The sequence below is a fragment of the Dryobates pubescens genome, chromosome 9, assembly GCF_014839835.1.
Source record: "Dryobates pubescens isolate bDryPub1 chromosome 9, bDryPub1.pri, whole genome shotgun sequence".
NCBI classification, from domain to species: domain Eukaryota; kingdom Metazoa; phylum Chordata; class Aves; order Piciformes; family Picidae; genus Dryobates; species Dryobates pubescens.
Window position 1 is genome coordinate 13,866,860 of NC_071620.1, and position 23,427 is coordinate 13,890,286.

The window sequence follows — 23,427 nt, forward strand, 5'->3', positions numbered from 1 at the left end:
TGCCCGGAGCCCTGGCCGCGTCCAGCCCGCCTCTCCTCGCCCTCTAGTGGGGCAAAGCGTCGGCGCCGGCGGCTGGGCGTGACTTTCCTCCGCTCCCTCTAGCCTGCCGGGGGGGACCGAGAGTCAGTCAGGGAGCCGAGCTAAACCGGGACTAACGGCGGTGCTGGGCGAAGAGAGTCTGGGGTTCCGGTGTTCCCCCTTCCCTGACAGCCCACCTCAGGGCAGCGGGGAAGGCGAGCGGTGTCCCGCGCGGACCCCCCGGCTGAAGACAGCGGCGCAGCTGAAGGCAGACGGACAGCCCCAGGGCGCTTCGTAGCCTTTTTCTACCCCCTAAAGACCCTCGTCTTTAAAGCGAGGAGAGGGGGAAAGAGCTCTGCGAAGGGGATCAAGGGGGGAGTCCGGCTCCCCCCACCCCCTCTCTCTTCCCCCAGTGCCTGGAGAGGGGGGCGAGAGAGGGGAGCCTCCTACTTTGGCAAACACTTTGGCACTTTGCTGGATCCGGAGCAGGAGAAGGTGGAAATATGGGGAAAGTTGGAACTTGCTTGGTTACTTTGGCTGGACTTTTGCTGGCAGCTGGAGCGGAGACGTTCACAGGTAAGGAACCGCTTCGCCTGCCCTGGGGGCCAGACAGCTCTCCCGGGCGTGAATAGTTGGGGGTGATGAGGGGAAGCGCTGTCATTTCGCATTCGGTTGCCTTTTGGTTTGTGGGGTTCTTGGTTGTTTTTCTTTTTTTATTTCCCCGTCCTCTTGATGGGGCTGACATCGGAGCTGAGGAGGAGGAAGGGAGGGAAAAAAGCGTCCCAAGAAGGTGGAGAGGAAAGCACCGGGCTGCGCCGAGGGGAAAGACGAGGGCAGGGCTGGAGGGACGGGCAGGGCTGGAGGGACGGGCGGGACTCGGCATTGCTCCGACGTTTCGCCGACTTTCCGAAAGTTTCCCGTTGCCCCGGCGAGGGAAGAAGACGGGATGAGGTGGTGAGGAGTCACCAGGCCCTCTCTTCTGCCCGGAGGATGGGCAAAAGAGAGCTTGCCGTACTTCCTCTCTGCCCTCCCTGCCTCAGTTCGCCGCTTCTCCCCCTTCCTCCCAACTCGCCCCCCGCAGCTCTCTGCCCTTCGGGCTGCCCGGAGGTAAAGCCCTGGCCTCTTGTTTTCTGCATCCCCCCAGATCATCACCTCGGAGGGCAGAGTGTGAGCTGCTTGAGTCTGAGGGCTGTCAGGGTTCACATCCAGCGAGGAACCCGGCAAAACGCTCTATCGACAGCGTTTTTCTGTTGCCTGAAGTCCAAGAACTGCTGCTGGTGATTATAGAATCGTTTCGGTTGGAAAAGACCCTTACGATCGAGCCCAGCCATTATCTGACTACTAAATCTGGAATGGACACCGATCTTGGTGTCGAGTCCTCTCGCCTACACCCCTGTCCTATTTCTATGTTGAAGAAACCCGTAATTTTAGACAGAAATTTAGGTTGTGAAATAGTTCCGCATGCTTCGCTGCAAAGAGTAACTTCAGGGGTATTTTTTCTTTGTTTTTGTTCTTCTTGTTTGTTTGTTTTGTCCCTGACATGAAGTTAGTGAAAAGCACATTGAATTGAAGACAGCTGGGCTTCGGTGCACAAGAAGTCTGCTTTGATCTGGGGGGAAGCGATACTTTCGACTGCGAGAGTTATTTATATTCTGTATGTTACGTGTTGCTTCTTTGCATCATTGTAGCCAAAACCAAGTTTTATGGCCAAGAATTGCAAGTCTGCTTTTACACTTTGTCAAGATTGGGAAAAAATCTGGGTTTATGTTGAGTTGCAGGGAGATTTTTTTTTTACAGATATGCAGCTGCATTTCTCCTCATTTCTCTCCAGTATTTTCACTGTGGATGAGACACAAGATTCCCAAGCAGAAAACTGTTTTGTGCCGAGGTGATTTATAACAATGAGGAAATGTTTGTCCAAACAGTCCTGAATTGTGTACCTGAACTCATGTATATTAGCCCTATAACTCCTAAGCATTAGAAGTCAAGCTTCAGACTTCAGCATGAGATCTTGCTTTATTAAGATAAATCCATAACTCATTGCTGACCTGCATGAACTGCCTTACTTCTTGTTCCAAGTTAAGCTGAGGCAACCATTCCTCTCCTGGATGCTTAAATAACTTTAACGTGTGCCACACACTGATGCTGTACGAAGGGTCAGCGTTCAAGTGCCATTCATGTTGCCAAAGAACAATCCCACATTAGTCTTACATTTGTATCTGCTGTATTCATTTCCATTGAAAGAGCTCTGACATAAAACATCATTCTGAGATGACCTGTGCATGGTGTTATTCCAGAAACGCAATTCAAACCCTTCCCACGCACAGAAAAACAGAAGCTGTGATTTACATACCTCAAAGCATGGCATGAGATGCAGAACCTGGCCTCCCTTTTTCCTCTGTGTATGTCTGAACATGTGTGTTAAACATTGAACATGAAGACTATTTCTGATCCTGCACATAGAGGCTCTTTTTTTTTTTTTAATATTGATTCCTGGAATAAAATTGATGAAATTCCCATTTTTGTACTTCTCCATGTTAAGTGTGTGCCTGGGAGTAATTTTATTTATTTTTTGTTTCCTGGGGGGAGGGGGGAGAGGAGTGTGTGTGTATGGAATTGCTTTTGTTAAAAGCTTGATGCATCAGTGTCATAGAAATTAAATGCCAGGAAAATCTGCTCTTGAGTTGGGTAGTCACCTCGCATAGTAGCTGCCCCTTGTTGCAGGTGGCAGTTAAGTGGCTTAACCTATAATAAAGTGGAAAAACAAACAGGAGGAAAAGAGAAGAAACAAAATCCAACTCCACACATACTCTAAGCAAAGAGTAGCAGTGGGTGAGTTAAGTCATTGCCAGCATTTAGAATCCCATTTTTATTTTTACACTTTCCTAAAATGATTTGGGTTTAGAGGTTGGGTTTGAACATTAGACTCGGCTATTGTTTCTTAGTTAGAAAATAATCTTACTATAAGATCAGATCTTGGCTTTATAAGGCCTGGGAGCTTTCAAGTAATCTTTGCAAAGCAGCTTAACAGTTAAAGGCTCGGAGAAAAATCTCAATGTTATTAACTAAGGAATTTCAAATTCTGGATTCAGCAGTTCAAGGAGCAAATGGTTTGAAGAATTCAAACTGATGTTACTAAAAACATTGTCTTAAGTACAGTGCAGCTTAATTTATTTTAAAGTAGCTGGGATCATTCTGCAGGAGTATTTTTTTGCTTGTATTTGTGGGGTTTTCCTTTAGTTTTTTTTTTTTTTTCTGAGAAGAGGTGACATGCCAAATTCAGCTGATGTTTGCTTAGAATTCCAAAGGAAATGTTACTGACTGGGTCCATGGGAACCCCAAAAGCTGATATGACACAAGTTCCTGTCCTACAAAATGCCACCTGGCTCCACCGTGTTCCTTCTGCCGTCTCCTTGGTAGATTATTCGAGCTAGGGAGAGCAATCCACTCCTGTGAGGGATTGAGGGCAAACAGAGAGATGGGAAAAGTTAGAAGGCCAGTTGTAAGACTAAATGTTAGCCCTTCAATAAAATGAAGGGTCTGGGTGAAGTGAGTTCTGTCAAATACCCAAGCAGGGAAGGCAAGGAGATGCGGACTAGAAGCGGGAGATGGTGGTTTTGTGAGGAAATCGTGGTCGGATAGATGTAAAGCTGCACACGGCTGGAATGCTGACATTGGTGCCGCTTGCTTGTCACCTGAATCGGGCTGTGGGAAGGGCTGTTGTTAGGCTGGTAGGTTCTCTTTTTGCTGCAGGAAGCCATGGGGTTGTGTATCGACACCCTTCTGTAATACTGGTTTGCAAAGTCTTAGTTTTCCTCTGAGAAGGGATGAGTGCCTGTTGCAGCGAGAAAGATACAGATAGAAAGACGGAGTAAAGGTGCTTGTAGGAGGCTGCTAACATCGAACCATGCTCCAGGGCTATTGATGATCCTGAGGAGAACAGGAGGAAAAGCTCTGCACGAATAGCAAAAATTACTCTTCCTATTGACTAGTAAAGGTTTTACACACAGAATAATAATACTAAAGCTGTTTTGTGGATTCAAATCACAAAACCCTGCCTCCTGAATAGGTATCGTGCCTTAAATACCTCTATTTTTGGAGGCAGCCATTCCAAAAAAAAACATCCTCTTTTCCACTTTTGGAGGTAAGGAAGGAGCTTGAGACACTGAAGTTGAAACTTACAGTGCTGATACTGATAGCTGATGACTGTGGGAAAGAAGGAGAAAAAGAAGGAATATAGGTTAAGTCTACATAAGTCCTGTCCAAGATGAAATGAAGCTCCTAGCAACTGGGACAATGTATAGCAAAAAGCCCTACAGTATCTTTTTTTGTATCATTAACTGTGTTTAAAGAGATTTCTCAGAGTATTCAGTATCTCCAGAAATCTTTGATAGCTCTTTTGGTTAGTTCATCAGCAAAGAGCTTCAAGGTTGGTTCTCGTTCATTGTAACAAATTCTGCTTTTGCTTGCATTGCTTATTCCACCTGTTTTCCTTCCTCTCCACCCATCTATCAAATATGTATTCCCATGCTTCCTAAGGGAAGTAACATATGCCAGGGAAAACTTGGCTTTATTAGACACAGTTGTCAGTTCATCAACAAAACTGTTCCAGTTACAGTTTGTAAAGTGGATTTGGCCTCACTAAGAGCTGTGGGGAGATGTGCTCAAATCAAGCATTTTACTGTCAGGTTAGTGACTTGGTTTGTGTTTTACGCCTAAAACTGCTCACAGAATCCCAGCATGGTGGGGATTGGAAGACACCTCTGGAGATCATCTAGTCCAACCCCCACTGCTAAAGCAGGATCACCCACAGCAGCTTGCCCAGGATTGCAATGTCCAGATGGGTTTGAAATCTCTCTAGAGAAGGAGACTTCACAACCTCTCTGGGCAGCCTTCTCGAGGGATCTAGCATCCTCACAGCAAAGTTTCTCCTCATGTTCAGATGGAACATCCTGTATCCTGTTTGTACTCATTGCCCCTTGTCCTGTAACTGGGCACCACTGAATAGAGTCTGGCTCCATCCTCTTGCTCCCGACCCTTCAGCTACTTACATGCATTGATCAGATCCTCTCTTAGGATGTGCTTCTGCTGGCTGAACAGCCCCAGGTCTCACAGCCTTTCCTTCTCACAAAGATTCTCCAGTCCCCTCAGCATCTTTGTAGCCTCCACTGGACTCACTTCAGTGGTTTCTTTTCTCTCTTGAACTGGGGAGTCCAGATCTGGACACAATACTTTAGATGTGGCATCACTAGGGAAGAGTAGTGGGGGAGGAGAAAAATTTTGTGTTTAAAATAGTTCAGCAAATTAATGGAAACATGCTGAAGAATCAGCTTCTACATATGGGGTTTTTTTCCCTCTTTTTTCTTCACTATTTCATAGAAACAGGTGAAATAATTTGTGCTCCCCAGCAAAGTGAGACACACAATAGAAAGCTTCAGGTGAAAATGAGAGTCTGGGTTTTGGAAGTGGCCCCATTTGTCTAAAAAGAATTTATGTATTGTGTATGTGGGTTGAATTTAAAAATTTTCTTTATTGAGCTATTTTGGTCTTGTTCTGGTGTGTAATTTTGGAGAAAATAGTGTATTCAGTGCTCACAGAAGTTGCCAGATTGACAGCTCCAGAGAGCAAATCCTCAGGCAAATCACATGTCAGAACAGAGTAAGCTCAGGAACCTCATCTCACTAACATCATCATTTTTGAGTGTAGTTTGTATTGCTAATTTCAACCAGGGCAAAATCTCAGGTGCACATTTGGGGGAACAAAGTCCAGTCATGTTGTGGGGTCACGACCTGTGACCCGATCCTGGATTTCACAGGTTGCAACTTTACCCCTCTCAAGTGGTGTTTCTTTTAGGATATTTATTGTGTTTAACGCTTGTTAGTGTCACTGTCAGGCACTTACTCGAGGTTTAGCTACACCACTATGTTTTAAAGGTGTTTCAACAGAAAACAAAATGCAATTATAAGCATTTCCACTCCTCCATTTATGGCTCCTGTGTAAGGAAGTGAAAGTAAATTTTTCCCAGAAATCAATTATTGGTTGGTGTGTGCATGAATGCAGCTGAATTATCTGCTCATTCTCTGCAAGGAAAAATTAAGACTTTCCCTTTTATTTCTTTTGATTTTTGCCAATAACTTCCAGATATATGTTTCTGATTTGTCGCATTTTCCACTCCTCAGAAAGAATTTCAAGAAAGCAAAACCAATTTATACCGTGTGGTCATGTATTTAGGGGAGAAAAAACGCCCCCACAAGTCTAGCAATAAATTTTCCTGTCTCTCTTTATTCACCCCATGATGCTCAGATGCTTCTCTCCGATTTTCCTGCTGCCTTCATAAAATCAGCTTGCTGTGATCTGCTGCTGATCACTAGGTGTAGCTGCATCTCCAACTCCCCTTTTCAGAGCACAGACAGAGGAAGGGCTGTAAACTGGAGAGAGGAAAGGCTGTAAACTGGGCTTGATGAGAATGAGGAGCTGGGGAGGTGTGAAAATCCACCATGGATTTTTGGGACCTAGGGAATTTGAATTTATTGGTGGCTTGTTTGCAGAGGTTTGATTATAACACAAATCAACTTTTAATTATTTTTTAAAAGGCTGAGTTCAGTATCTGGGTTAACATTCAACAGAGGGGTGAATGAATGCTCTAAATAACAAAAATACATTAAAAATGCATGAAATGACAAAAAAAATACAATTCCCGTGTGATTTAAATGCAACTTATTGCTGTAGGGGTCAGATAAGGTTATATCTTATCACAGAATCACAGAGTCATTTTGGTTGGAAAAGACCTTTTAAAATCATTGAGTCCATCCATCATCTAGTTCTGCCAATTCTGGTGTGAAGCCATGTCCCTCAGCACCCCATCTGCATGGCTTTAAAATACCTCCAGGGGTGATCCTGCTTTGGCAGAGGGGTTGAATCCAATGATCTCTGGAGGACACTTCCAACCCCTAACATTATGATTCTATGGGGTTTCAACCACTTCCCTGGGAAGCCTGTTCCAGTGCTTGAGAACCCTTTCAGAGAAGAATTTTCTTCTAATATCCAAACTAAACCTCCCCTCGTGCAACTTGAGGCTGTTGCCTCTTGTCCTGTCACTTGTTACTTGGGAGAAGAGACCAACTCCCACCTCACTACAGCCTCCTTTCAGGTAATTGTAGAGAGTGAGAAGATCACCCCTCAGCCTCCTTTTCTCCAGACATGCATGACATGAGGAACAATTCCACCTTCAAAAGGGCTGTCAAGCCCTGGAACAGGCTGCCCAGGGCAGTGGTCGAGTCCCCATCCTTGGAGGGACTTAAAAGCTGTGTAGATGTGGTGCTGAATGACATGGTTTAATGGTGACCTGGCAGTGCTGGATAAACAGTTGGACTCAATGATCTTAAAGGTCTTTTCCAGCCTAAATAATTCTGTGACTCTATGATATTTATATATATTCATAAATAACATTACACTTAATCATATTTTTTTTTTCCCCTGTGAAATGATGCAATCCCATCATTTTTCCAGTCTGTATTTGGTTTTCCCTTTCCTTCTAACTCCATGTGCAGTCTGGCCTGTTTCACAGAGCAGCAGGTTTTGTTACAGTAGGGATTTTATGAGGGGTAGATTGGCTCTTTTTTCCCTCTCCTTTTATTTTATTTTTTAATCTTCTTTACAGTTAAGTGATTATAAAGCTCTTCTCAGCACTGTTTTGTTCATCACAAGAAACCTGGTTGTGCTCTGGAATAACTCATAGCTAATTACCTTTTTCATCACTTCAGCTCTTCATCTTGTAGGAGAATGAAACAGAGGACCACACAGCCCAGTTAGGGTAGGTTTTGGGGGTTTATTTTTGTTTGTTTCTTTTAGCTTTACAGCACACATATTTTGGGGACCTTTCCAGAAAGATCACGCTTTATCACCCTGAATTTTAACATCTCTTTCAATCCCTAACTTTAAAATCAGGCATCATTTAGACTCTTATTTTGGATAGTAAAATACCAGATAAAATGCTTCTATTTGCAGCCTTTTGTTTTAATTCTATAGGGCATAAAGTGAGGCTGAGGAGGTGAAAGAGCTGTTTAGTTGTGCTGCTAAGATTCTAAGGTAAGACTAAGGAGGATATTACAGGAGATTTTTTGCACCTTCAGGTGGATGGATAGTGGAGTAGCTATGTCTTGAGGTTTTCATAATTAAGATCTTCTTACAGGTAAATGGAGAGGGACTTTTCATATTTGCTATTCTGGTGATTATAGACTAGACAGAGTAAATAATTTAACAGAATCACAGGATGGTAGGAATTGGAAGGGATTTCTGGACATCATGTAGACCAACCCCTCTAACAAAGCAGGGTCACTCACAGCAGATTGCCCAAGATCACAGTGTCCAGGAGGGTTTGAAATCTCTTCAGAGAAGGGGAATCTACCGCCTCTTGGGGCAGCCAGCACTGGGGCTCAGGCACCCTCACAGCAACTAAGTTTTTCCTCATGTTCAGATAGTATTTCCTGCATTCCAGTTTGTGCCTGTTGCCCCTTATCCTGTCACTGGGCACCACTGAAAAGAGTCGGGCACCATCTTCTTGCCCCTCACCCTTTAGCTCCCCTCTCAGGTTGCTCTTCTCCAGGCCAAAGAGCCCCATGTCTCTCTTGCTTCCTCCCAGGTTTATATCATGAATTGTATTTCATGGAACTTTCTGTTCAGCCCATTTGAAAAATAATTACTGGGGGAAACCACTCAAGACAAATAAAGACATAGAAGGGAGGTACTTTTAGGGACCACCTAGTCCAACCCCCCCCCCCCCCCCCCCCTACCCCCTGCTAATGTTGGGTCCCCCAGAGCAGATTGCCCAGGATTGCAATGTCCAGGTGGGTTTGGAATCTCTCCAGAGATTCCACAACTTCTGTAGGCAGCTTGCTCCAGGGCTCCGGCACCCTCACATCAAAGAGGTTTCCATCCATGAGATAAGCATTTCTATTCTTGTGTATATGCTGCTAATCCGTGGACTGAGTTATGCCCGTGTCTTCAAATTTTGGTTATCAAGGCTATGTAGTTCCAGAGGTATGCAGAGGAAAATAATTCCCGAAGAAAAGAATATTACATGAGTTACTCTGCTTGAGATCTAACCTAAAGCAATTCACATTGTCCTTTACCTGCGTAGGAATTCCCACTTATTTCGCTACTTCTATCAGAAGAAATTCTTTCCCATGAGAGGTGAGGCACTGGAACAGGTTGTCCAGGGAAGCTGTGGAGCCTCTAAGCCTGGATGTGTTCAAAGCCAGGCTTGATGGTGCCTTGAGCAACCTGGTGGAGTAGTAGGTGTCCCTGCCCATGGCAAGTGGGGTGGAACTAGATGATCATTAAGGTCCATTCCAACCCAAACTTCCATGATTCTATGATTTTCCTATTTGTGGCTTTTAACTGTTTTAATAAGCACTTGAAAACACTTGTAACTCAACTGCCACCTGCACAAACTGTCAGACCCCAGATAGGACACAACCGTTACCTCCATAGTTGTGTGGTGTAGTTGCTGTCTCTTCTTAGGTGAAAAGACTGCTTTGATGATCACTTTTCTGCACATTATTGCTATTTTAATAGTGTAAGATCTCTTTTACTTAACTGTTTTTTTATTTGTTGTATAATCTTAAGCAGGAAATTATTTTCTCTCGGTGAAACCTGGAAATTTTTCCCACATTGGAATGAGGTAGCCTGCCGTGAATCATACCACTGGAGAACAGCATAACAAAGACACAGATATTTTGCCTCCTGTTGTGATCACCATTTGCTTAGTGATCAGGACTGATCTCCTATACAGCTGTGGGAGACGGGGGTGAGGATCTTCACAGTGGTCTTTTGCTTTGTTTTGGTCTGTAGGACCAAAGATGACAGTTCAGCCCTCCCCACGTTCTTTAGAACCCTCTACAGAACTCACTTGTCACAGCTTGTAACCTCACTTTTCCCTAGAAAGTCAACAGTTCCTTAGAAGCTGTGACACATTAAGGAGGTAAAGACAGTTGTGGACGTTTCCAGGAGGTACAGCACTTGTTGGGGTAGTTCTTAGTGACTGAGAATGGTTGTAGCTGGCTTTTTTCTCTTTAATGTTACCTTCTCTGTGTTCTGCAGAGGAGATGATTATTTCAAAGCACCTCATTCAACACTTGAGTTCGGCACTTTACATAGCACATCACTTAAGCTGTTTTTCATTTTACCTTCTGCAGAGACAGCTCTTACTGAAGTAATTCCTCAGTTATATAAGATAAACTGTGGTCCCAGTAATAATTTTAAGGCGTTGTGCAAAGGATGCTCTCTTGATGTGTCTGAGTGAGTGAAGCTAGTGAAGGGTCTAGAGCACAGCTGAGGGAACTGGGGTCATTTAGCCTGGGGAAAAGGAGGCTGAAGGGAGACAAATTCACTTTTGCAACTCCCTGAAAAAATGGTTATAGTGAGGTGGGGTGTCAATCTTTTCTCCCAAATAACAAGTAATAGGACAAGAGGAAACAGCCTCAAGTTACAGAAGGGGAAGTTTAGGTTGGACATGAGGAACAATTTCTTCCCCAAAAAGGTTATCAAGCCCTAGAAAAGACTGCCCAAGAAAGAGGTGGAGTCCCTGTTCCTGAAGGGATTTAAAAGCCATGTAGATGTCGTGCAAAGGGACATGGTTTAGTGGTGACCATTCTATGATTCTATGAGAGGTGTCGTCTTTATTCAGTCCCGGCTTAGGAGAACATTGCAAATCAAACATCCAGAAGCAGCTTTTTTTTGAGGTTAGTTCTGTGAGTGTCAGGGGAAGCCAACAAAACCAAAACACAATTAAAGTTAATATTTATTTAAAACCTTAGAGGTTGAAAATAAGGAACGGAAGCCGGTGTGTTGCCCAACATTTTTACCTTCTGTTTGTAATGACAGCAAAGCAAATGGATTGAAGAGCAGGTATAAAGTTCATGAGGTGTGTTTTATTTATCTTTCCTTTAAGGATTGTTGTTAGAATTGCCTACATAAATCCAGGCTAGTAAAGGATTGATGTGAATTAGCCCAGCTTTTTCACTTGGGGCTTTGGAAAACACTGGAGTTTGTTTGCTTTATTTATTTAAGAGTGTTTGAGACAAGCACACACCCTTTAGAGCAAATAGGCATTGAAATTGCATAGGGCCCAGGAGCCCCAGACAAGTTGAAATAGGCTCTTGACAAATAAAAACCTGGCAGCAGCATCAGCCATGGGCTGGGGGTTGAAATGAATCTCTCAAGACACTTCAGAGCTGGATCTGTACATGTACAATTGCTTAGCAGAAAGTCAGTTTGCCCACTACGATTTCTTACTTCTTTGCATCCTGAATATTGAGGACTAGAAGCTTTTAATGTGGGCAACATTTACAAGACCACAAAAAGGTGTGAACCTAAAAAGCCATAGAAAACCCTTCAGGTTGCAGCCCACTGCTAAAGATAAGGATTATCCATGCTGAGAAATGACATGGAAATAGCCCCTTAAGAATAATGTTTCCCAGCTGCTTCTGTTGTATTTTCAGCTGTAGACAAAGATGCTGCTGTGCTTTCTGGGTTGATTCACTGATACATCCGTTGCTGCATACACACTTTGGAATTACTCAGCCATACCTCCCTTTGTCATGTAGTGAAGTCTCAAACTGTAGATAGTAATTCTGTGTTAGGAATAGGGGTGGAGCCTTAAGTATTTCATCAGTTCAAACTGAGATGTTCAGATAATGACACTCTGGGTTTGATCTAGCTGTGATGCCAAGATCAAAGAACCACAGAATAGAAGGGACCGGAAGGGACCTCTGGAAATCATCTGGTCCAGCCCTCTTGCTAAAGCAGGCTGCCCAAGACCACAATGTACAGGCAGATTTGGAATCTCTCCACAGAAGAAGATTCCACAATCTCTCTGGGCAGCCTGCTCCAGGGCTCTGGCACCCTCACAGAAAAGCTTTTCCTCCTGTTCAGTTGGAACCTCCTGAGTTTCAGTTTGTGCCTGTTGCCCCTTGTCCTGTCACTGGGCACCACTGAAAAGAATCTGGCCCATCCTCATGACATCCACCCTTTAGGTATTGCTGAGCATTGAGAAAATCCTCTCTTGGGCAGCTCTTCTACAGGCTAAATAATCCCAGGTCTCTCAGTCTTTCCTCCTCACAGAGGTGCTCCAGTCTCCTTGGCATCTTCATAGCCTCCCCTGGACTCTCTTTAGTAGTTCCTTGTCTCTCCTGAACTAGGGACCCCAGAACTGGTCCCAGTACTCCCAATGTGTCCACACTAGGGCAGATAAAGGAGAGAGGAGAACTTCCCTCAACCTGCTGGCCACCCTCTTAATGCATTTCAGAGGATCCTTGGCCATCTTTGCCCTGAAGGCACATTGCTGGTTCATAGTGAACTTGTTGTCCATCAGCACTCCCCAGACACTCTTTGGAGCTGCCTTCCAGCAGGTCAGCCCCTCACCTGTACCAATGCAGGAGGTTATTCCTCACCAGGTTCAGGACCCTATGCTTGCCCTTATTGAATTTCATGAGTTTCCCCCCTGCCCAACTCTCCAGCCTGTCCAGATTTTGCTGAATGGCAGCACAATCTTCTGGTTGTTTCAAGTGGAATTGGGGAATGTAAATTTTGACCTTGTTCTGGCATCAGTTGGGAATTACTTCATAGGTTTTGGATATATGGGATGGGTTACAGTTTAGACTTCAACACAGAAACTTGTATTTTGAAAGTTGCTGCTTGCCTGTCAGTTCTGTTGTCTTCTGAAGTCAGTTTCTGATGTGAAACCCAAACTCAAGGAGTTTGTAATGAAAACTGTTGGTAAATTTGAAGATCTCAGTTTGAAAATGAATATAAACTCACTGCTTCCTGAATTGGACTCCAGTAAATCTGTTTCAGTCAAGTAGCATCTGACAGTCTTGTTTCCTTCAAATCACTGCTTGTATTGGGTGAATCAGAGTTTTGCAAACCACAGTTTGGGAACCACGCACTTGCAGTGAAGAAATAGCACATTACCAGAACACTCCCTGCTCAAGCATTCACCAACTGCAGACTGCTAGATCTGCAGCAGTGCAAAATTAATTTGGGATTGTATGCCAGGAATAGATGATGTGGCTTTCAGGACCTTTGGGAGCAGAACTGCAAAAACCCTGGGATCTATGTGCTTGAAACTGGCAGTGAGCAAATGCCTGCCACTCACCAGCAGCCCTATTCACATGATTCCAGGGCTTTGACTCCACACAGTGGTCTAGCAATAAAAGAAAGAATTGGCCAATTACAGTAATCTGCCAGAGCTGTGTACTCTGGAATTTTGTGCAGAGTAAGAGGGAGAGTTCCTACCTGCTCTCAGTTCCCTCTAAAATTATACTTTAGTACCAGCTACTCTACTGCAAATGACATATAGAGTTAACAAAGTTGTTAACTGCCAAGCCACTTCTAAGAATATGCCACTTCTCCACTTCCCTCTCCACTTCCTTTCCTGTGCTCATGTCTACTCCTTATCACTATGTTCCACAAAAAAGAAATTTTTTTGTTCCTTCTTCTGCCACCTCCATCCTTTGAGAATCTCTGACTGAAGTGAGAAGAGAGAGGAGACAGAAGGGTGGTGGCTCTGAAGAGGACATCCTGAGGTAGTATGGGTCATTTTGTTGTCTTTACACTTTGGGGATCGATATGCAAGTTCTGAGAGCTTCTGAGGAGGCTGAGACAGAGGCATGGAGATACAATACCTGCCTGCCTGAGTGCTATTCACTACAAATTAGGGGGCTTGCCTTTTTAAAATTAGTTTTCCTGAGAGAATATAAGACTAGAATGGTCCAATGGCTGTGATGACACACATGCTAGCCAAACGTGCTTATAAGTACTGTGAGTGGGGTTGAGCCTGGAGAAGAGAAGGCTCCAGAGAGAACTTCTTGGGGCCTTTCAGTACTTAAAGGGGCCTGTAAGAAAGATAGAAACAGACTTGTTAGCAGGGCCTGTTGTGACAGGACAGGGGGTGATGGCTTTAAACTAAGACAGGCAGGTTTAGACTAGAGATAAGGGAGAAATTTGTTACCCTGAGGATAGTGAGACACTGGACCAGGCTGCACAGAGAGATGATAGACATCCCATCTGTGGAAGCATTCCAGGCCAGCTTGTCTGGGGCTCTGAGCAACCTGATCTAGTTGTAGATGTCCCTGCTGAATGCAGGAGAGTTGGACTAGATGACCTTTAAAGGTCCCTTCCCACCCAAACCATTCTGTGATTCTACATTTAAGTCTTTGCTCTGATTGTGTTCACAATGAATACTACAGCAACAGCAGGAAGCGCTGGTGGAGAAGGAGATGTTGGAGCCTGATCTAGATTTCAGACCAGATGGATGTTATTCATAATATTATTTGGGTGTGAATGGTTTCTACTAGTGTGAAGTAAACTGATGATTACTTGTTTGCTTGCTTGTTTTTTTCAAATTGAAAGGAATTAGTAATCCTGGAACCGTTTGTACAAATGCAAGCATAAAACTTGTGGATGAATGCAGTAGGTTTAGGGCATACTCTGAAAGGAATTCATACATGTGGAACCCCTCTGTTCTGAGGACAGGCTGTAGACATGTAGTGACAGGACAAGGGGTAATGGCTTTGAACTGGAAGAAGCTGGATTGAGATTAGACAATAGGAAGAAACTCCTTCCCAGGAGGGTGGTGAGGCATTGAAACAGGTTGCTCAGAGAAGTTGTGGAGGCTCCGAGCCTGAAAGCAACCTGGTCTAGTAGGAGGTGTCCCTGCCCATGGCAGATGGGTTGAAACTAGATGATCTTTAAGCTTCATTCCAACCCAAACCATTTTTACCTGCACAGCCTGCCTTTGAATTCATCTGGAGTATTTTTCTGTGGACAAAATGTCATCAAGTAGTATGAGAGAGGTGTCAGCTTTTCTAAACCTTGTGAGCACTGGTTATGGGGAGAAGTTTAGTTAGAGTTTTGTCTTCCCTATATCTGCTTTTTTTCTTAATAGATACAGTATTTATTCTACATCTAAAGATTTAGAACATGTTTAATCCTTTATTCAAATATATTTAAATGTATAATATCCAAAATGTGGGTTAGCTTGTGTTTTGTCTATGCTGCCATGTTGATTTTGGCTAAGTTAGGTATGCTACTAATGCTCATGCAGTGTGTTCTGTGCTGCTACTGCATAGATTTAGCAGTTAAAACTGTGCTTTAGGATTATACTTAGTGTGCAGATTATTAATGTGGTTTGTGTTGATGTCCTGGTTTGAGCTAGGGCAGAACCAGTTCTGGTCAGGGATGTGACTTTTCAGCTCAGTCTCTGCTCAGTGAGGGTACTTTCTGAAGTTCAGGGAATATTTGCAGACAGTGGATGCTTCTAGCAGTGAGAGCACTGATGGAGAGGGTTACTGCCAAGGGCTGGGCTGCAGAAAGGCTCTGGCTTAAATGACCAAGGTCATGTGTTCCATGTTGGAGTGCAGGAAGTCAGTATTGGCACATGTGGCAAAGAGCAGCCAGGACAAATGACCCTAAACTGACCAAGAGATTCCATCCCATTCAGGATCAAGCTGAGAGATCACCATGGTCAAGCCTCCCTTTCAATGACCAGTGTCCCAGGAGGATTCTGTCCCTTCTGCCTTTGATCCCAATTTGTGTGTGCCTGAATGCCTTTCCACAATCCAGCTCCTCAGTCTGGTTCCCATCTGTTGCTGAGTCCAGTCTGGGACTTCCCCAGTGCCTGCCCCCAGCATCAGTGGTGACAATGGTGATGTCATTGCCAACAGCTGTTGGGTCAGATTTTGCTTTGTATCTTTGCATCTATTTCACTTTATTATTGTTCTTTCCATCCCAGCTGGTTTAGTTTCTTTCCCAAATGATCAGTCTCTCTCCTTTCTTTCCTTTGGGAAGGGAGAGGGGTTCATAGAGCTTCTGTCACTCATCTAGTGGCCAGCCCAGGCCTGACTCTTGACAGTTCCCTTTATGAGCAGGGTTCTGGCCACACTCACATCATTCTGTACAATACAATATACCTTCTACTGTGCTGAAACTAAAGTGATCTCCTAAAGTATTCAGTTTGTCACTCCATATTGGGAGCAGAAGATTCCTTCTTAATCCCTGAATGGCTGATGTCTCTGCTGGAGTGTTAATAGATAGTCTAATTTGTGAGCTAAATTAGTAATTGTATTATGAGCCTAAACCTTATTAAGCCCTTTGTGTAGAATTAGATCACAGAGCTTTGGGAAGCTGTATAGTGGTTGTGTTCTGCCTCCTGTCTAACAACAGGAGCAAGTTTACTGGCATCTTTTCTTCAGAGATGCATAGCTATGAGACTGCAGATTGTTTTCTGCTGTTTTTTTCAGTATCAACAAAATCTCTGTTTGAAAAGCAGGGTGGCTTTGAGGATAGGTTAGAAGTTGGAAGGAGAGTCTTGGATACCTGAAAGAAGGAAGATTCTGTGTTCACTTGAGGTGAGGCTATGGCTGGGAATACAAAAAAGCATACTCTGATGTTGTGTACACAAAGTGTGCAGAGGTTCAGCTATGTGGGAATTGTTGGAATCATAGAATGATAGGGGTTGGAAAGAACCTCTGAAGGTCTAGTCCAACCCCTCTGGCTAAAGCAGGATCACCTACAGCAAGTTGCCCAGAATCAGAATGTCCAAGTGGATTTTGAATCTCTCCAGAGAAAGAGACTCCACAACCTCTGTGGGCAGCCTCCTCCAGGACTCTGACACACTCACAACAAAGAAGTTTTTCCTGCTGTTCAAGATGGAATCTCCAGGTTCTATTTTCTATCCATTGCTCCTTATCCTGTCACTGGACACCTCTGAGAAGAATCTGGCTCCATCTTCTCGATTTCTGCCTTTCAGATATTGATGAACACCAAGATCTTCTCTGCTCTTCTCTAGGCTCGACAGCCCCAGGTCTCCTACCCTTTCTACCTCACAGAGATGCTCCAGTTCCCTCAGCTTCTTCACAGGGTTTAATAGACTATCTCCAGGATATACCTGTCTCTTAAACTGGGGAGTCAAGAACTGTACACAGGACTCCAGATGTGGCCTCATTTAGGCAAAGTAGAGGAGTAAGAGAACGTCCCCTGACCTGCTGGCCATAGTCTCCTTAATGCACCCCAGGAGACCCTTTGCCCTCTTGGCCACAAGAGAACAATGCTGGCTTATGGTGAATTTTTTGTCCACCGTCACTCCCAGGTATTTCTCTGCAGAACTCCGTTCCCACAGGCCAACCCCTTCACCTCTACTGGTGCAAGGGACTCTTCCTCCCCATGTGCAGGACACTTGACTTTGTTGAAATTCATGAGATTCCTCTGTGTCCAACTCCCCAGTCTATTCAGGTCTCACTGTGTGGCAGAACATCCTGATGATGGGCTTCATGGAAAGGTTTTTAAATGGCTGCAGTTACATAACAAGATGATGATTCTGCGGAGGTATGTTCCTGTAGGAGGTCAGGTCGGTGAACTCTTCAGTTTAACAAACCACTTGAGTTAGATTTTTGTTTGTTTGTTTCCAGAAATGTTCAGTACCCACCTAGAGATGGAGGATACTTCCCTTATCTCTTAGTTGTGCTGCAAGGTTTCATAAGCACTTCTCATGTTCCTGTGCTAATCTAGATGGGTCAGCTGGGACTATTTTCAGAGGTGATTCATGCTCCCCACTCTGATTCACAACAGAGTCAGACACCTAATGCAGCCTGGTCCTAGATGGAGCCGATTGCCTCCAGCAATGGATCTGTGGGGCTTAATGGATTTTGACCATCACCAGCAGTAAATGTTTATGGTGGTGTGAAAGATGGCTGTGGACTGTTGTGCTTTTGATACAGGAATATTGTGTCCGTGGTCAATGGTTTATTTTCAGAGGAAGTATTCATGGCTACTCGATAAACTTTCCTGTGTGTGCAAGAAGTAGAATCGCAGAATGGAAGGGGCCTTTGGAGATCATCAAGTGTTACCCCCTTGCCAAAGCAGGATCACCTAGGGCAGGTGATGCAGGAACGCACCCAGACAGGTTTTCAGTCTCTAGAGGAGATGCTACAACCAGTAGCATCAAATTTTACTCTATACACAGCAGCACTCTAAGGTGTTGTAAGAAACCACTCTTGTTTTACACCTCAGGCTGTCAGGGACCTATATTTAATGGTTTTGCCTTTTTGCTATTATAAACTAAGGATATTTGAAATGCATTGAAAGTGAATGAAAATAACAGGATTTATAGCTTGTATCACCTTGTTTGATGAGTGAAAAACTGGATATGAGCTGGCAATGTGTGCACACAGCCCAGAACCAGCCATGCCCTGGGCTGCTTCACCAGTGGCATGGGCAGCAGGTGGAGGGGGGGGATTCTGTCCTTCTGCTCTGCTCTGCTGAGACCCCACCTGCAGTGCTGGGTCCAGCTCTGGAATCCTCAACATAGGAGAGACATGGACCTGTTGGAGTGGGGCAGAGGATGCCACAACAATTATGTGAGGGCTGGAACCAAGCTGCGGTGAGGTGAGGGTGATAGAGTTGGGGTTTCTCAGCCTGGAGAAGAGAAGGCTCTTGGGAGACCTTAGAGTAGCCTTCCAGTATTTGAAGTGACCTAGAAGAAAGTTTAGGACAGAGATTTTAGCAGGACATGTGACAGGACAAGGGGTGATGGGTTTAAACTAAAAGATGGAGAAAAAAACAAACAAACATTTTTGACACACTAGCCTAGGTTGCCCAGAGAGGTGGGCAACCATTCCAGCTCAGGTTGTTTGGGGCTCTGAGAAACCTGCTCTAGGTGCAGGTGTCCCCATTCAGTGCAGGGGGCATTGGACTAGATGACCTTGAAATGTTGCTTCCAGTCCAAAACATTCCATGATAGTATGATTCTATGTTCTGATACTTTTAAAGAGCTTTTTGTTTCTGCATCAATAAATACTTCCATGTCTGTCCTGAGAGAGAAAAGCCAGAGGCTTCTGCGTTGTTCTGCTCCATGCAGAATGGTTCTCTCAACCTTCACGCTCTGTATTTATTATGTTCCTACGAATCAAGCAGTTAAATATCATTGCCAAGATTTAATTGGCTTCAGGTGCATCTGTGGAAGCCTGTATTTGTTAGGGGGTTCTGTGTAGCTCCCAAATTGATTGTCAAGCTTCTGAAAGTGTTTTTGGTAGGTGAGTAGTTTTTGAGAGAGTTTTTGTATGTTTTACAATAGCTTGAGACCAAAGCTGAAGAGCACTTCAGTCTAAATTTCTGTTCAAGGGAGGAAATCATGCTCTTTATCCATCTTTTGATAACAAAAGCAACTCACAGTGGCTAAGATTTGAAGATGGAATAATGCTGGGATGTGGGAATGATTTGGCAGGGCAAGGAATGACAGACACAAACTTGAGCACAAGAAGTTCCATCTAAACATGAGGAGGAACTTTTCTAAGGGTGACAGTGATTGAGTCTCCATCTCTGGAGTAATTCAAAACCCACCTGGATGTTTTCCTGTGTGATTTTTCTTTAGGTGACCCTGCCTTGACAGGGGGGTTGGACTTGACCTCCTGAGGTCCCTTCCAACCCCTACCATTCTGTGATTCTGTGGGTGACAGAGATCAAGAGCTGTTGGCTTACTTTGTCAGAGATGTGGTTGGGAGCGTCATGATTGTACCAAACCAGAATACTTCACTCTGCCCACAGGACATGGAGCAACGACCACAAATTGGAACCCGGGAGATTCCATCTGAACATGAGGAACAAATTCTTTGCTGTGAGGGGGTGAGGGCCCTGGAGCAGGCTGCCCAAAATTGGTTGGAAGTCTGCTTCTCTGAAGAGATTCCAAACCCAGATAGGAATTGTGATCCTGAGCTGTCTGCTCTGGGTGACCCTGCTTTAGCAGAGGCAGTTGGACTAGATGATCTCCAGAGATCCCTTCCAAGCCCCACCATTCCTTCTTCCTCCCTTAGCTTTATAAACTGAGCATGATATCATATGATCTGGGATATCCTGTTGGTTTGTTGGGATCAGCTGTCCCAGCTGTGTGTCCTCCCAACTTCATGTGCATCCTCAGCCTGCTTGCTGATGAGGTGAGGACCAGAAATATCCTTGACAATGAGGAGGAACTGCAGTAACTAAAGCATTCCTGAGTTACCAACACTATTTCCACCACAAATCACAGAATCATTTCTGTGGGAAGAAGCCTTTTAGATCACCAAGTCCAACACACAGCCCCATACCATCTACTGGGAAGAGAATTAACCCTGTCTTGGTTAAAAACAGCGTGCGGTTTGAGCAACACCTTTGTCTGGTTTGGAATGAGGGTATCTAGGAAAAGAGAGTCTTCTGGGTACTTAAAGAGCAAATTATCTGTCCCCCATTAGGTTTAGCCCATCCAGCACGAGATGGCAGACCAGTGATTGAAGCCAGGAATGAATACCTGGGGCTTTGACTGACTTGTATGGGATGCTTTTTACTCTATTTTTTCTCCCCTGCAAATAAAGTTTTGTGATTATGAAGGAGAGGATGGGAGGACAGCTGTGTGATAACTACCTGCTTCATAGTGCTAATTATGGTATAGATTACATATTAATAGGGAACTCTCTGGGAATCTCCCAGTGGGAGGTACAGGAAGGAGTTGTTTCAGAAGCAGGGAGCAATGGAGAAACCTTGTGCATGGCAGCATGGGAGGTGGAACGATTTGAAGTTGGGAGAGCAGCAGCTCTCCCAAACCACATCTTGCCTCATTTTGCCATCAAAGAAGCTAGAGCTGTGCTGGCTCTGAAAGAGCATGGAGCTTGGGAATGTGTGACAGAAGTTTTCCAGGGATTACTGTGTTACAGGAGGATGAGACCAGACACTCTCCAGTGGTGCTCGATGACATAAGGGACAACAGCCATGAACTGGAACCCAAAAGGTCCCATCTGACCATGAGAGGAAAATTCTTGTGAGTGATGGATGGAGCCCTGTAATATTGGGTGACCACTCTGGGTGACCCTACTTTAGCAAGGTGGTTGGACTAGGTGATCTCCTGAGGTCACTTCCAACCTCCCCACTCCGTGATTCTGTGATTTTTGTCAAACGTAGGGAGGGCTTGTGCATGGACACAAACTGTGTAAGGGCTTTGCAGACTAAGAACTTTTCAAGGTTCATTTAGTTGGGATGCTTTTCTGCTTAGACTTGCTTATGGTCTCCTATATTGCATTTATGTGGTGGGAGTTTGAGAGCTGTGGCCTTGTTGTTTATTCCTGAAGGAGGGAACACTTGCCTACTGCAAAAAAAAAAGAGGTGGGGGGATGAGTGGGGGGAAGAAAAAAGCATAAGTGTGCGGTTGTTATGTTAAATGAATTTTAAAGCTGGTGAGAAGAGGCATTCAGAGATGAGAACGCTTCGGGGGAGGAGAAACGAAAGTGCATTGAAGCTGTTTCCCCTCGAGGGCTTTAGGCAGGATGGAGAAGTGGTGCATACTGAAGCCTTGTTTATAGTCTTTCACTTACTGTTAATAAACCAGGGATGTTCTAAAAGGTTTCCATAATTAAAATGCAGTCCTTGAGTGTAGTGCATTTTCAGAGGGGTCTAAAGCCTTGCTGCCTCTCAGATTGCTTAAATCATTATGTATAAAAAAACCTGCTGCAGTGGACTTCGTGTTTTGAAACTGCTTTCAATCAGGATGATGTTAGAAATGGTGGATATTGAATAAATGAAAACAGAACTTATGAGCAAGCTGATAACAGCCAGATGAAGATGAGCCAGCAGTGTGCCTCGGTGGCCAAGAAGGTCAACAGCATCCTGGCCTGGACCAAGAATAGTGAGGCCACACCTTGAATAATAGATTCAGTTTTGATGCACTCACTCCAAGAAGGACGTCGACATGCTGGAATAGGTCTAGAGAAGGGCAGGAAAGCTGGTGAAGGGACAGGAGAACAAGTCTTGTGAGGAGTGGCTGAGAGAACTGGGGTTTAGCCTGCAGAAAAGGAGGCTGAGAAGAGACCTCCTCACTCTCTACAACTCCCTGAAAAGATGTTGAATTGAGTTGGGGGGTTGGTATCTTCTCCCATGTCACATGGCAAGAGGAAATGGCCTTATGTTGCACCGGGGGTGGAGGTGGTGGTGGTTAGGTTGGGCATTAGAAGAAACATCTTCCCTGAAAGGGTTCTCAAAGGCAGGAACAGCCTCCCAGATGAAGTAGTTGAATTCCCACCCTTGGAGACATTTGGAAGCCACAGAGATATTGTGCTGAAGCACATGGTTTAGCACCAGCCTTGCTAGAGTTAGGTAATGGTTGGGATCAATGATCTTAAAGGTCTTTCCCAACCAAAATGACTCTGTGATTCTGTGGTAAGTGTACAAATTGCCTAGTTAGTAACTAATTACCAGCACACAGAATTTTTATTTATTTTTATTTTTTTTCTCCTTAATTGGCTGAATATTAAGAAATCTGGTTTGCTTCTGGAAAACAATGAGTTGTAATGGTCTGGCAGAATTTCCTAATGAAAAAAAGGAAGGAGGAAAAAAAAAAAAGGCACAAGAATTAGCATAATAAATAATTATTGCTTGCAGGGTTTTTTATTGTTCAGATAATAAAAACGTTCAAAAGCAAACCACTTGAGTAGAAAGTAATTGCTCTGACAAGCACCACACAACCAGCCTTCACAATGAAGTCAACCTTCCCTCAATGTCAACCTGATTTGCTCTCCCCAGAAATGCTTCCTCACATTATGGAAATATGCTTTTTTCTTTCTCCCCCCTGTCACCCGAAAAGAATAAAACTCCAGGCATCTAATTAATCTTGTCTGACATTTGATTTCGTACTCAGGTTAAAACCTGAGACAGGTGGGTTTAGTTTTCCCCCCTCTCCCTCAATGCATGACCACAGGCAAATCTCTCCATTAATGTCAAGCCGTATCTGTGTGTCTGTGGCTCTGCCACATGTCAGTCATTAATGCATTAACGTTGTTTGGGTTTGATTCATAGTCACCAGTTTTCTCATCTGGATGGCTTGGTAAATAGAGAACCAGGAGGTTTCAGCTCTACATCACAAGCATTTCACCTTGACCCTCCCTGGGAAGGAAGGTGAGATCCACAGGAGAAGGATTAGAAGTTGTAATTTGTAACACAGGGAGTTTCCAAGTTGATGCCTTCAAGGAGAAGAAAACTGATTTGGATTTGACATTTATATTGATTAGCAGTGCTCTTGTTTAAGAACTTCTACTAATGCCTGATTCTGTTACCTGCAGGAGTTTAGTCTTGTTGGTGGCAGGATTGTTTCTCCAGAGCACACAGAAAAAACCTTCATAACACCAGTTAGGTGCATTATGGGGATTTTGTTTTCTGAGATCCTAGTTAATGGTTTCTGCCAGAGGCAGCAGACAGCCTTTGGAAATGTGGTGGTTTGACCTTGTGTGCTAAACCCTGTGAAACTCTGCTGTACTTTTACATGCTTCAGCACTACAAACATTTAGAAGGATACAATTAAGAACTGAGGGCTAAGTACTTATCCTAGTTTGAGCT

General features: G+C 44.3%; 1 protein-coding gene across 16 annotated transcripts in view; it reads left to right on the top strand.

The window, feature by feature from the left end:
* The first annotated feature begins 348 nt into the window (after positions 1 to 348).
* PTPRM (protein tyrosine phosphatase receptor type M) overlaps positions 349 to 23,427 on the top strand; it is a 514,813-nt gene continuing 491,734 nt past the window's right edge. For all 16 annotated transcript variants that reach the window (XM_054164442.1, XM_009909925.2, XM_054164443.1 and 13 more), the window contains exon 1: positions 349 to 594. In XM_054164442.1, coding sequence (XP_054020417.1) covers positions 522 to 594 — 73 coding nt within the window. In that variant the 5' untranslated portion in view covers positions 349 to 521. The remainder of the gene's footprint in view (positions 595 to 23,427) is intronic.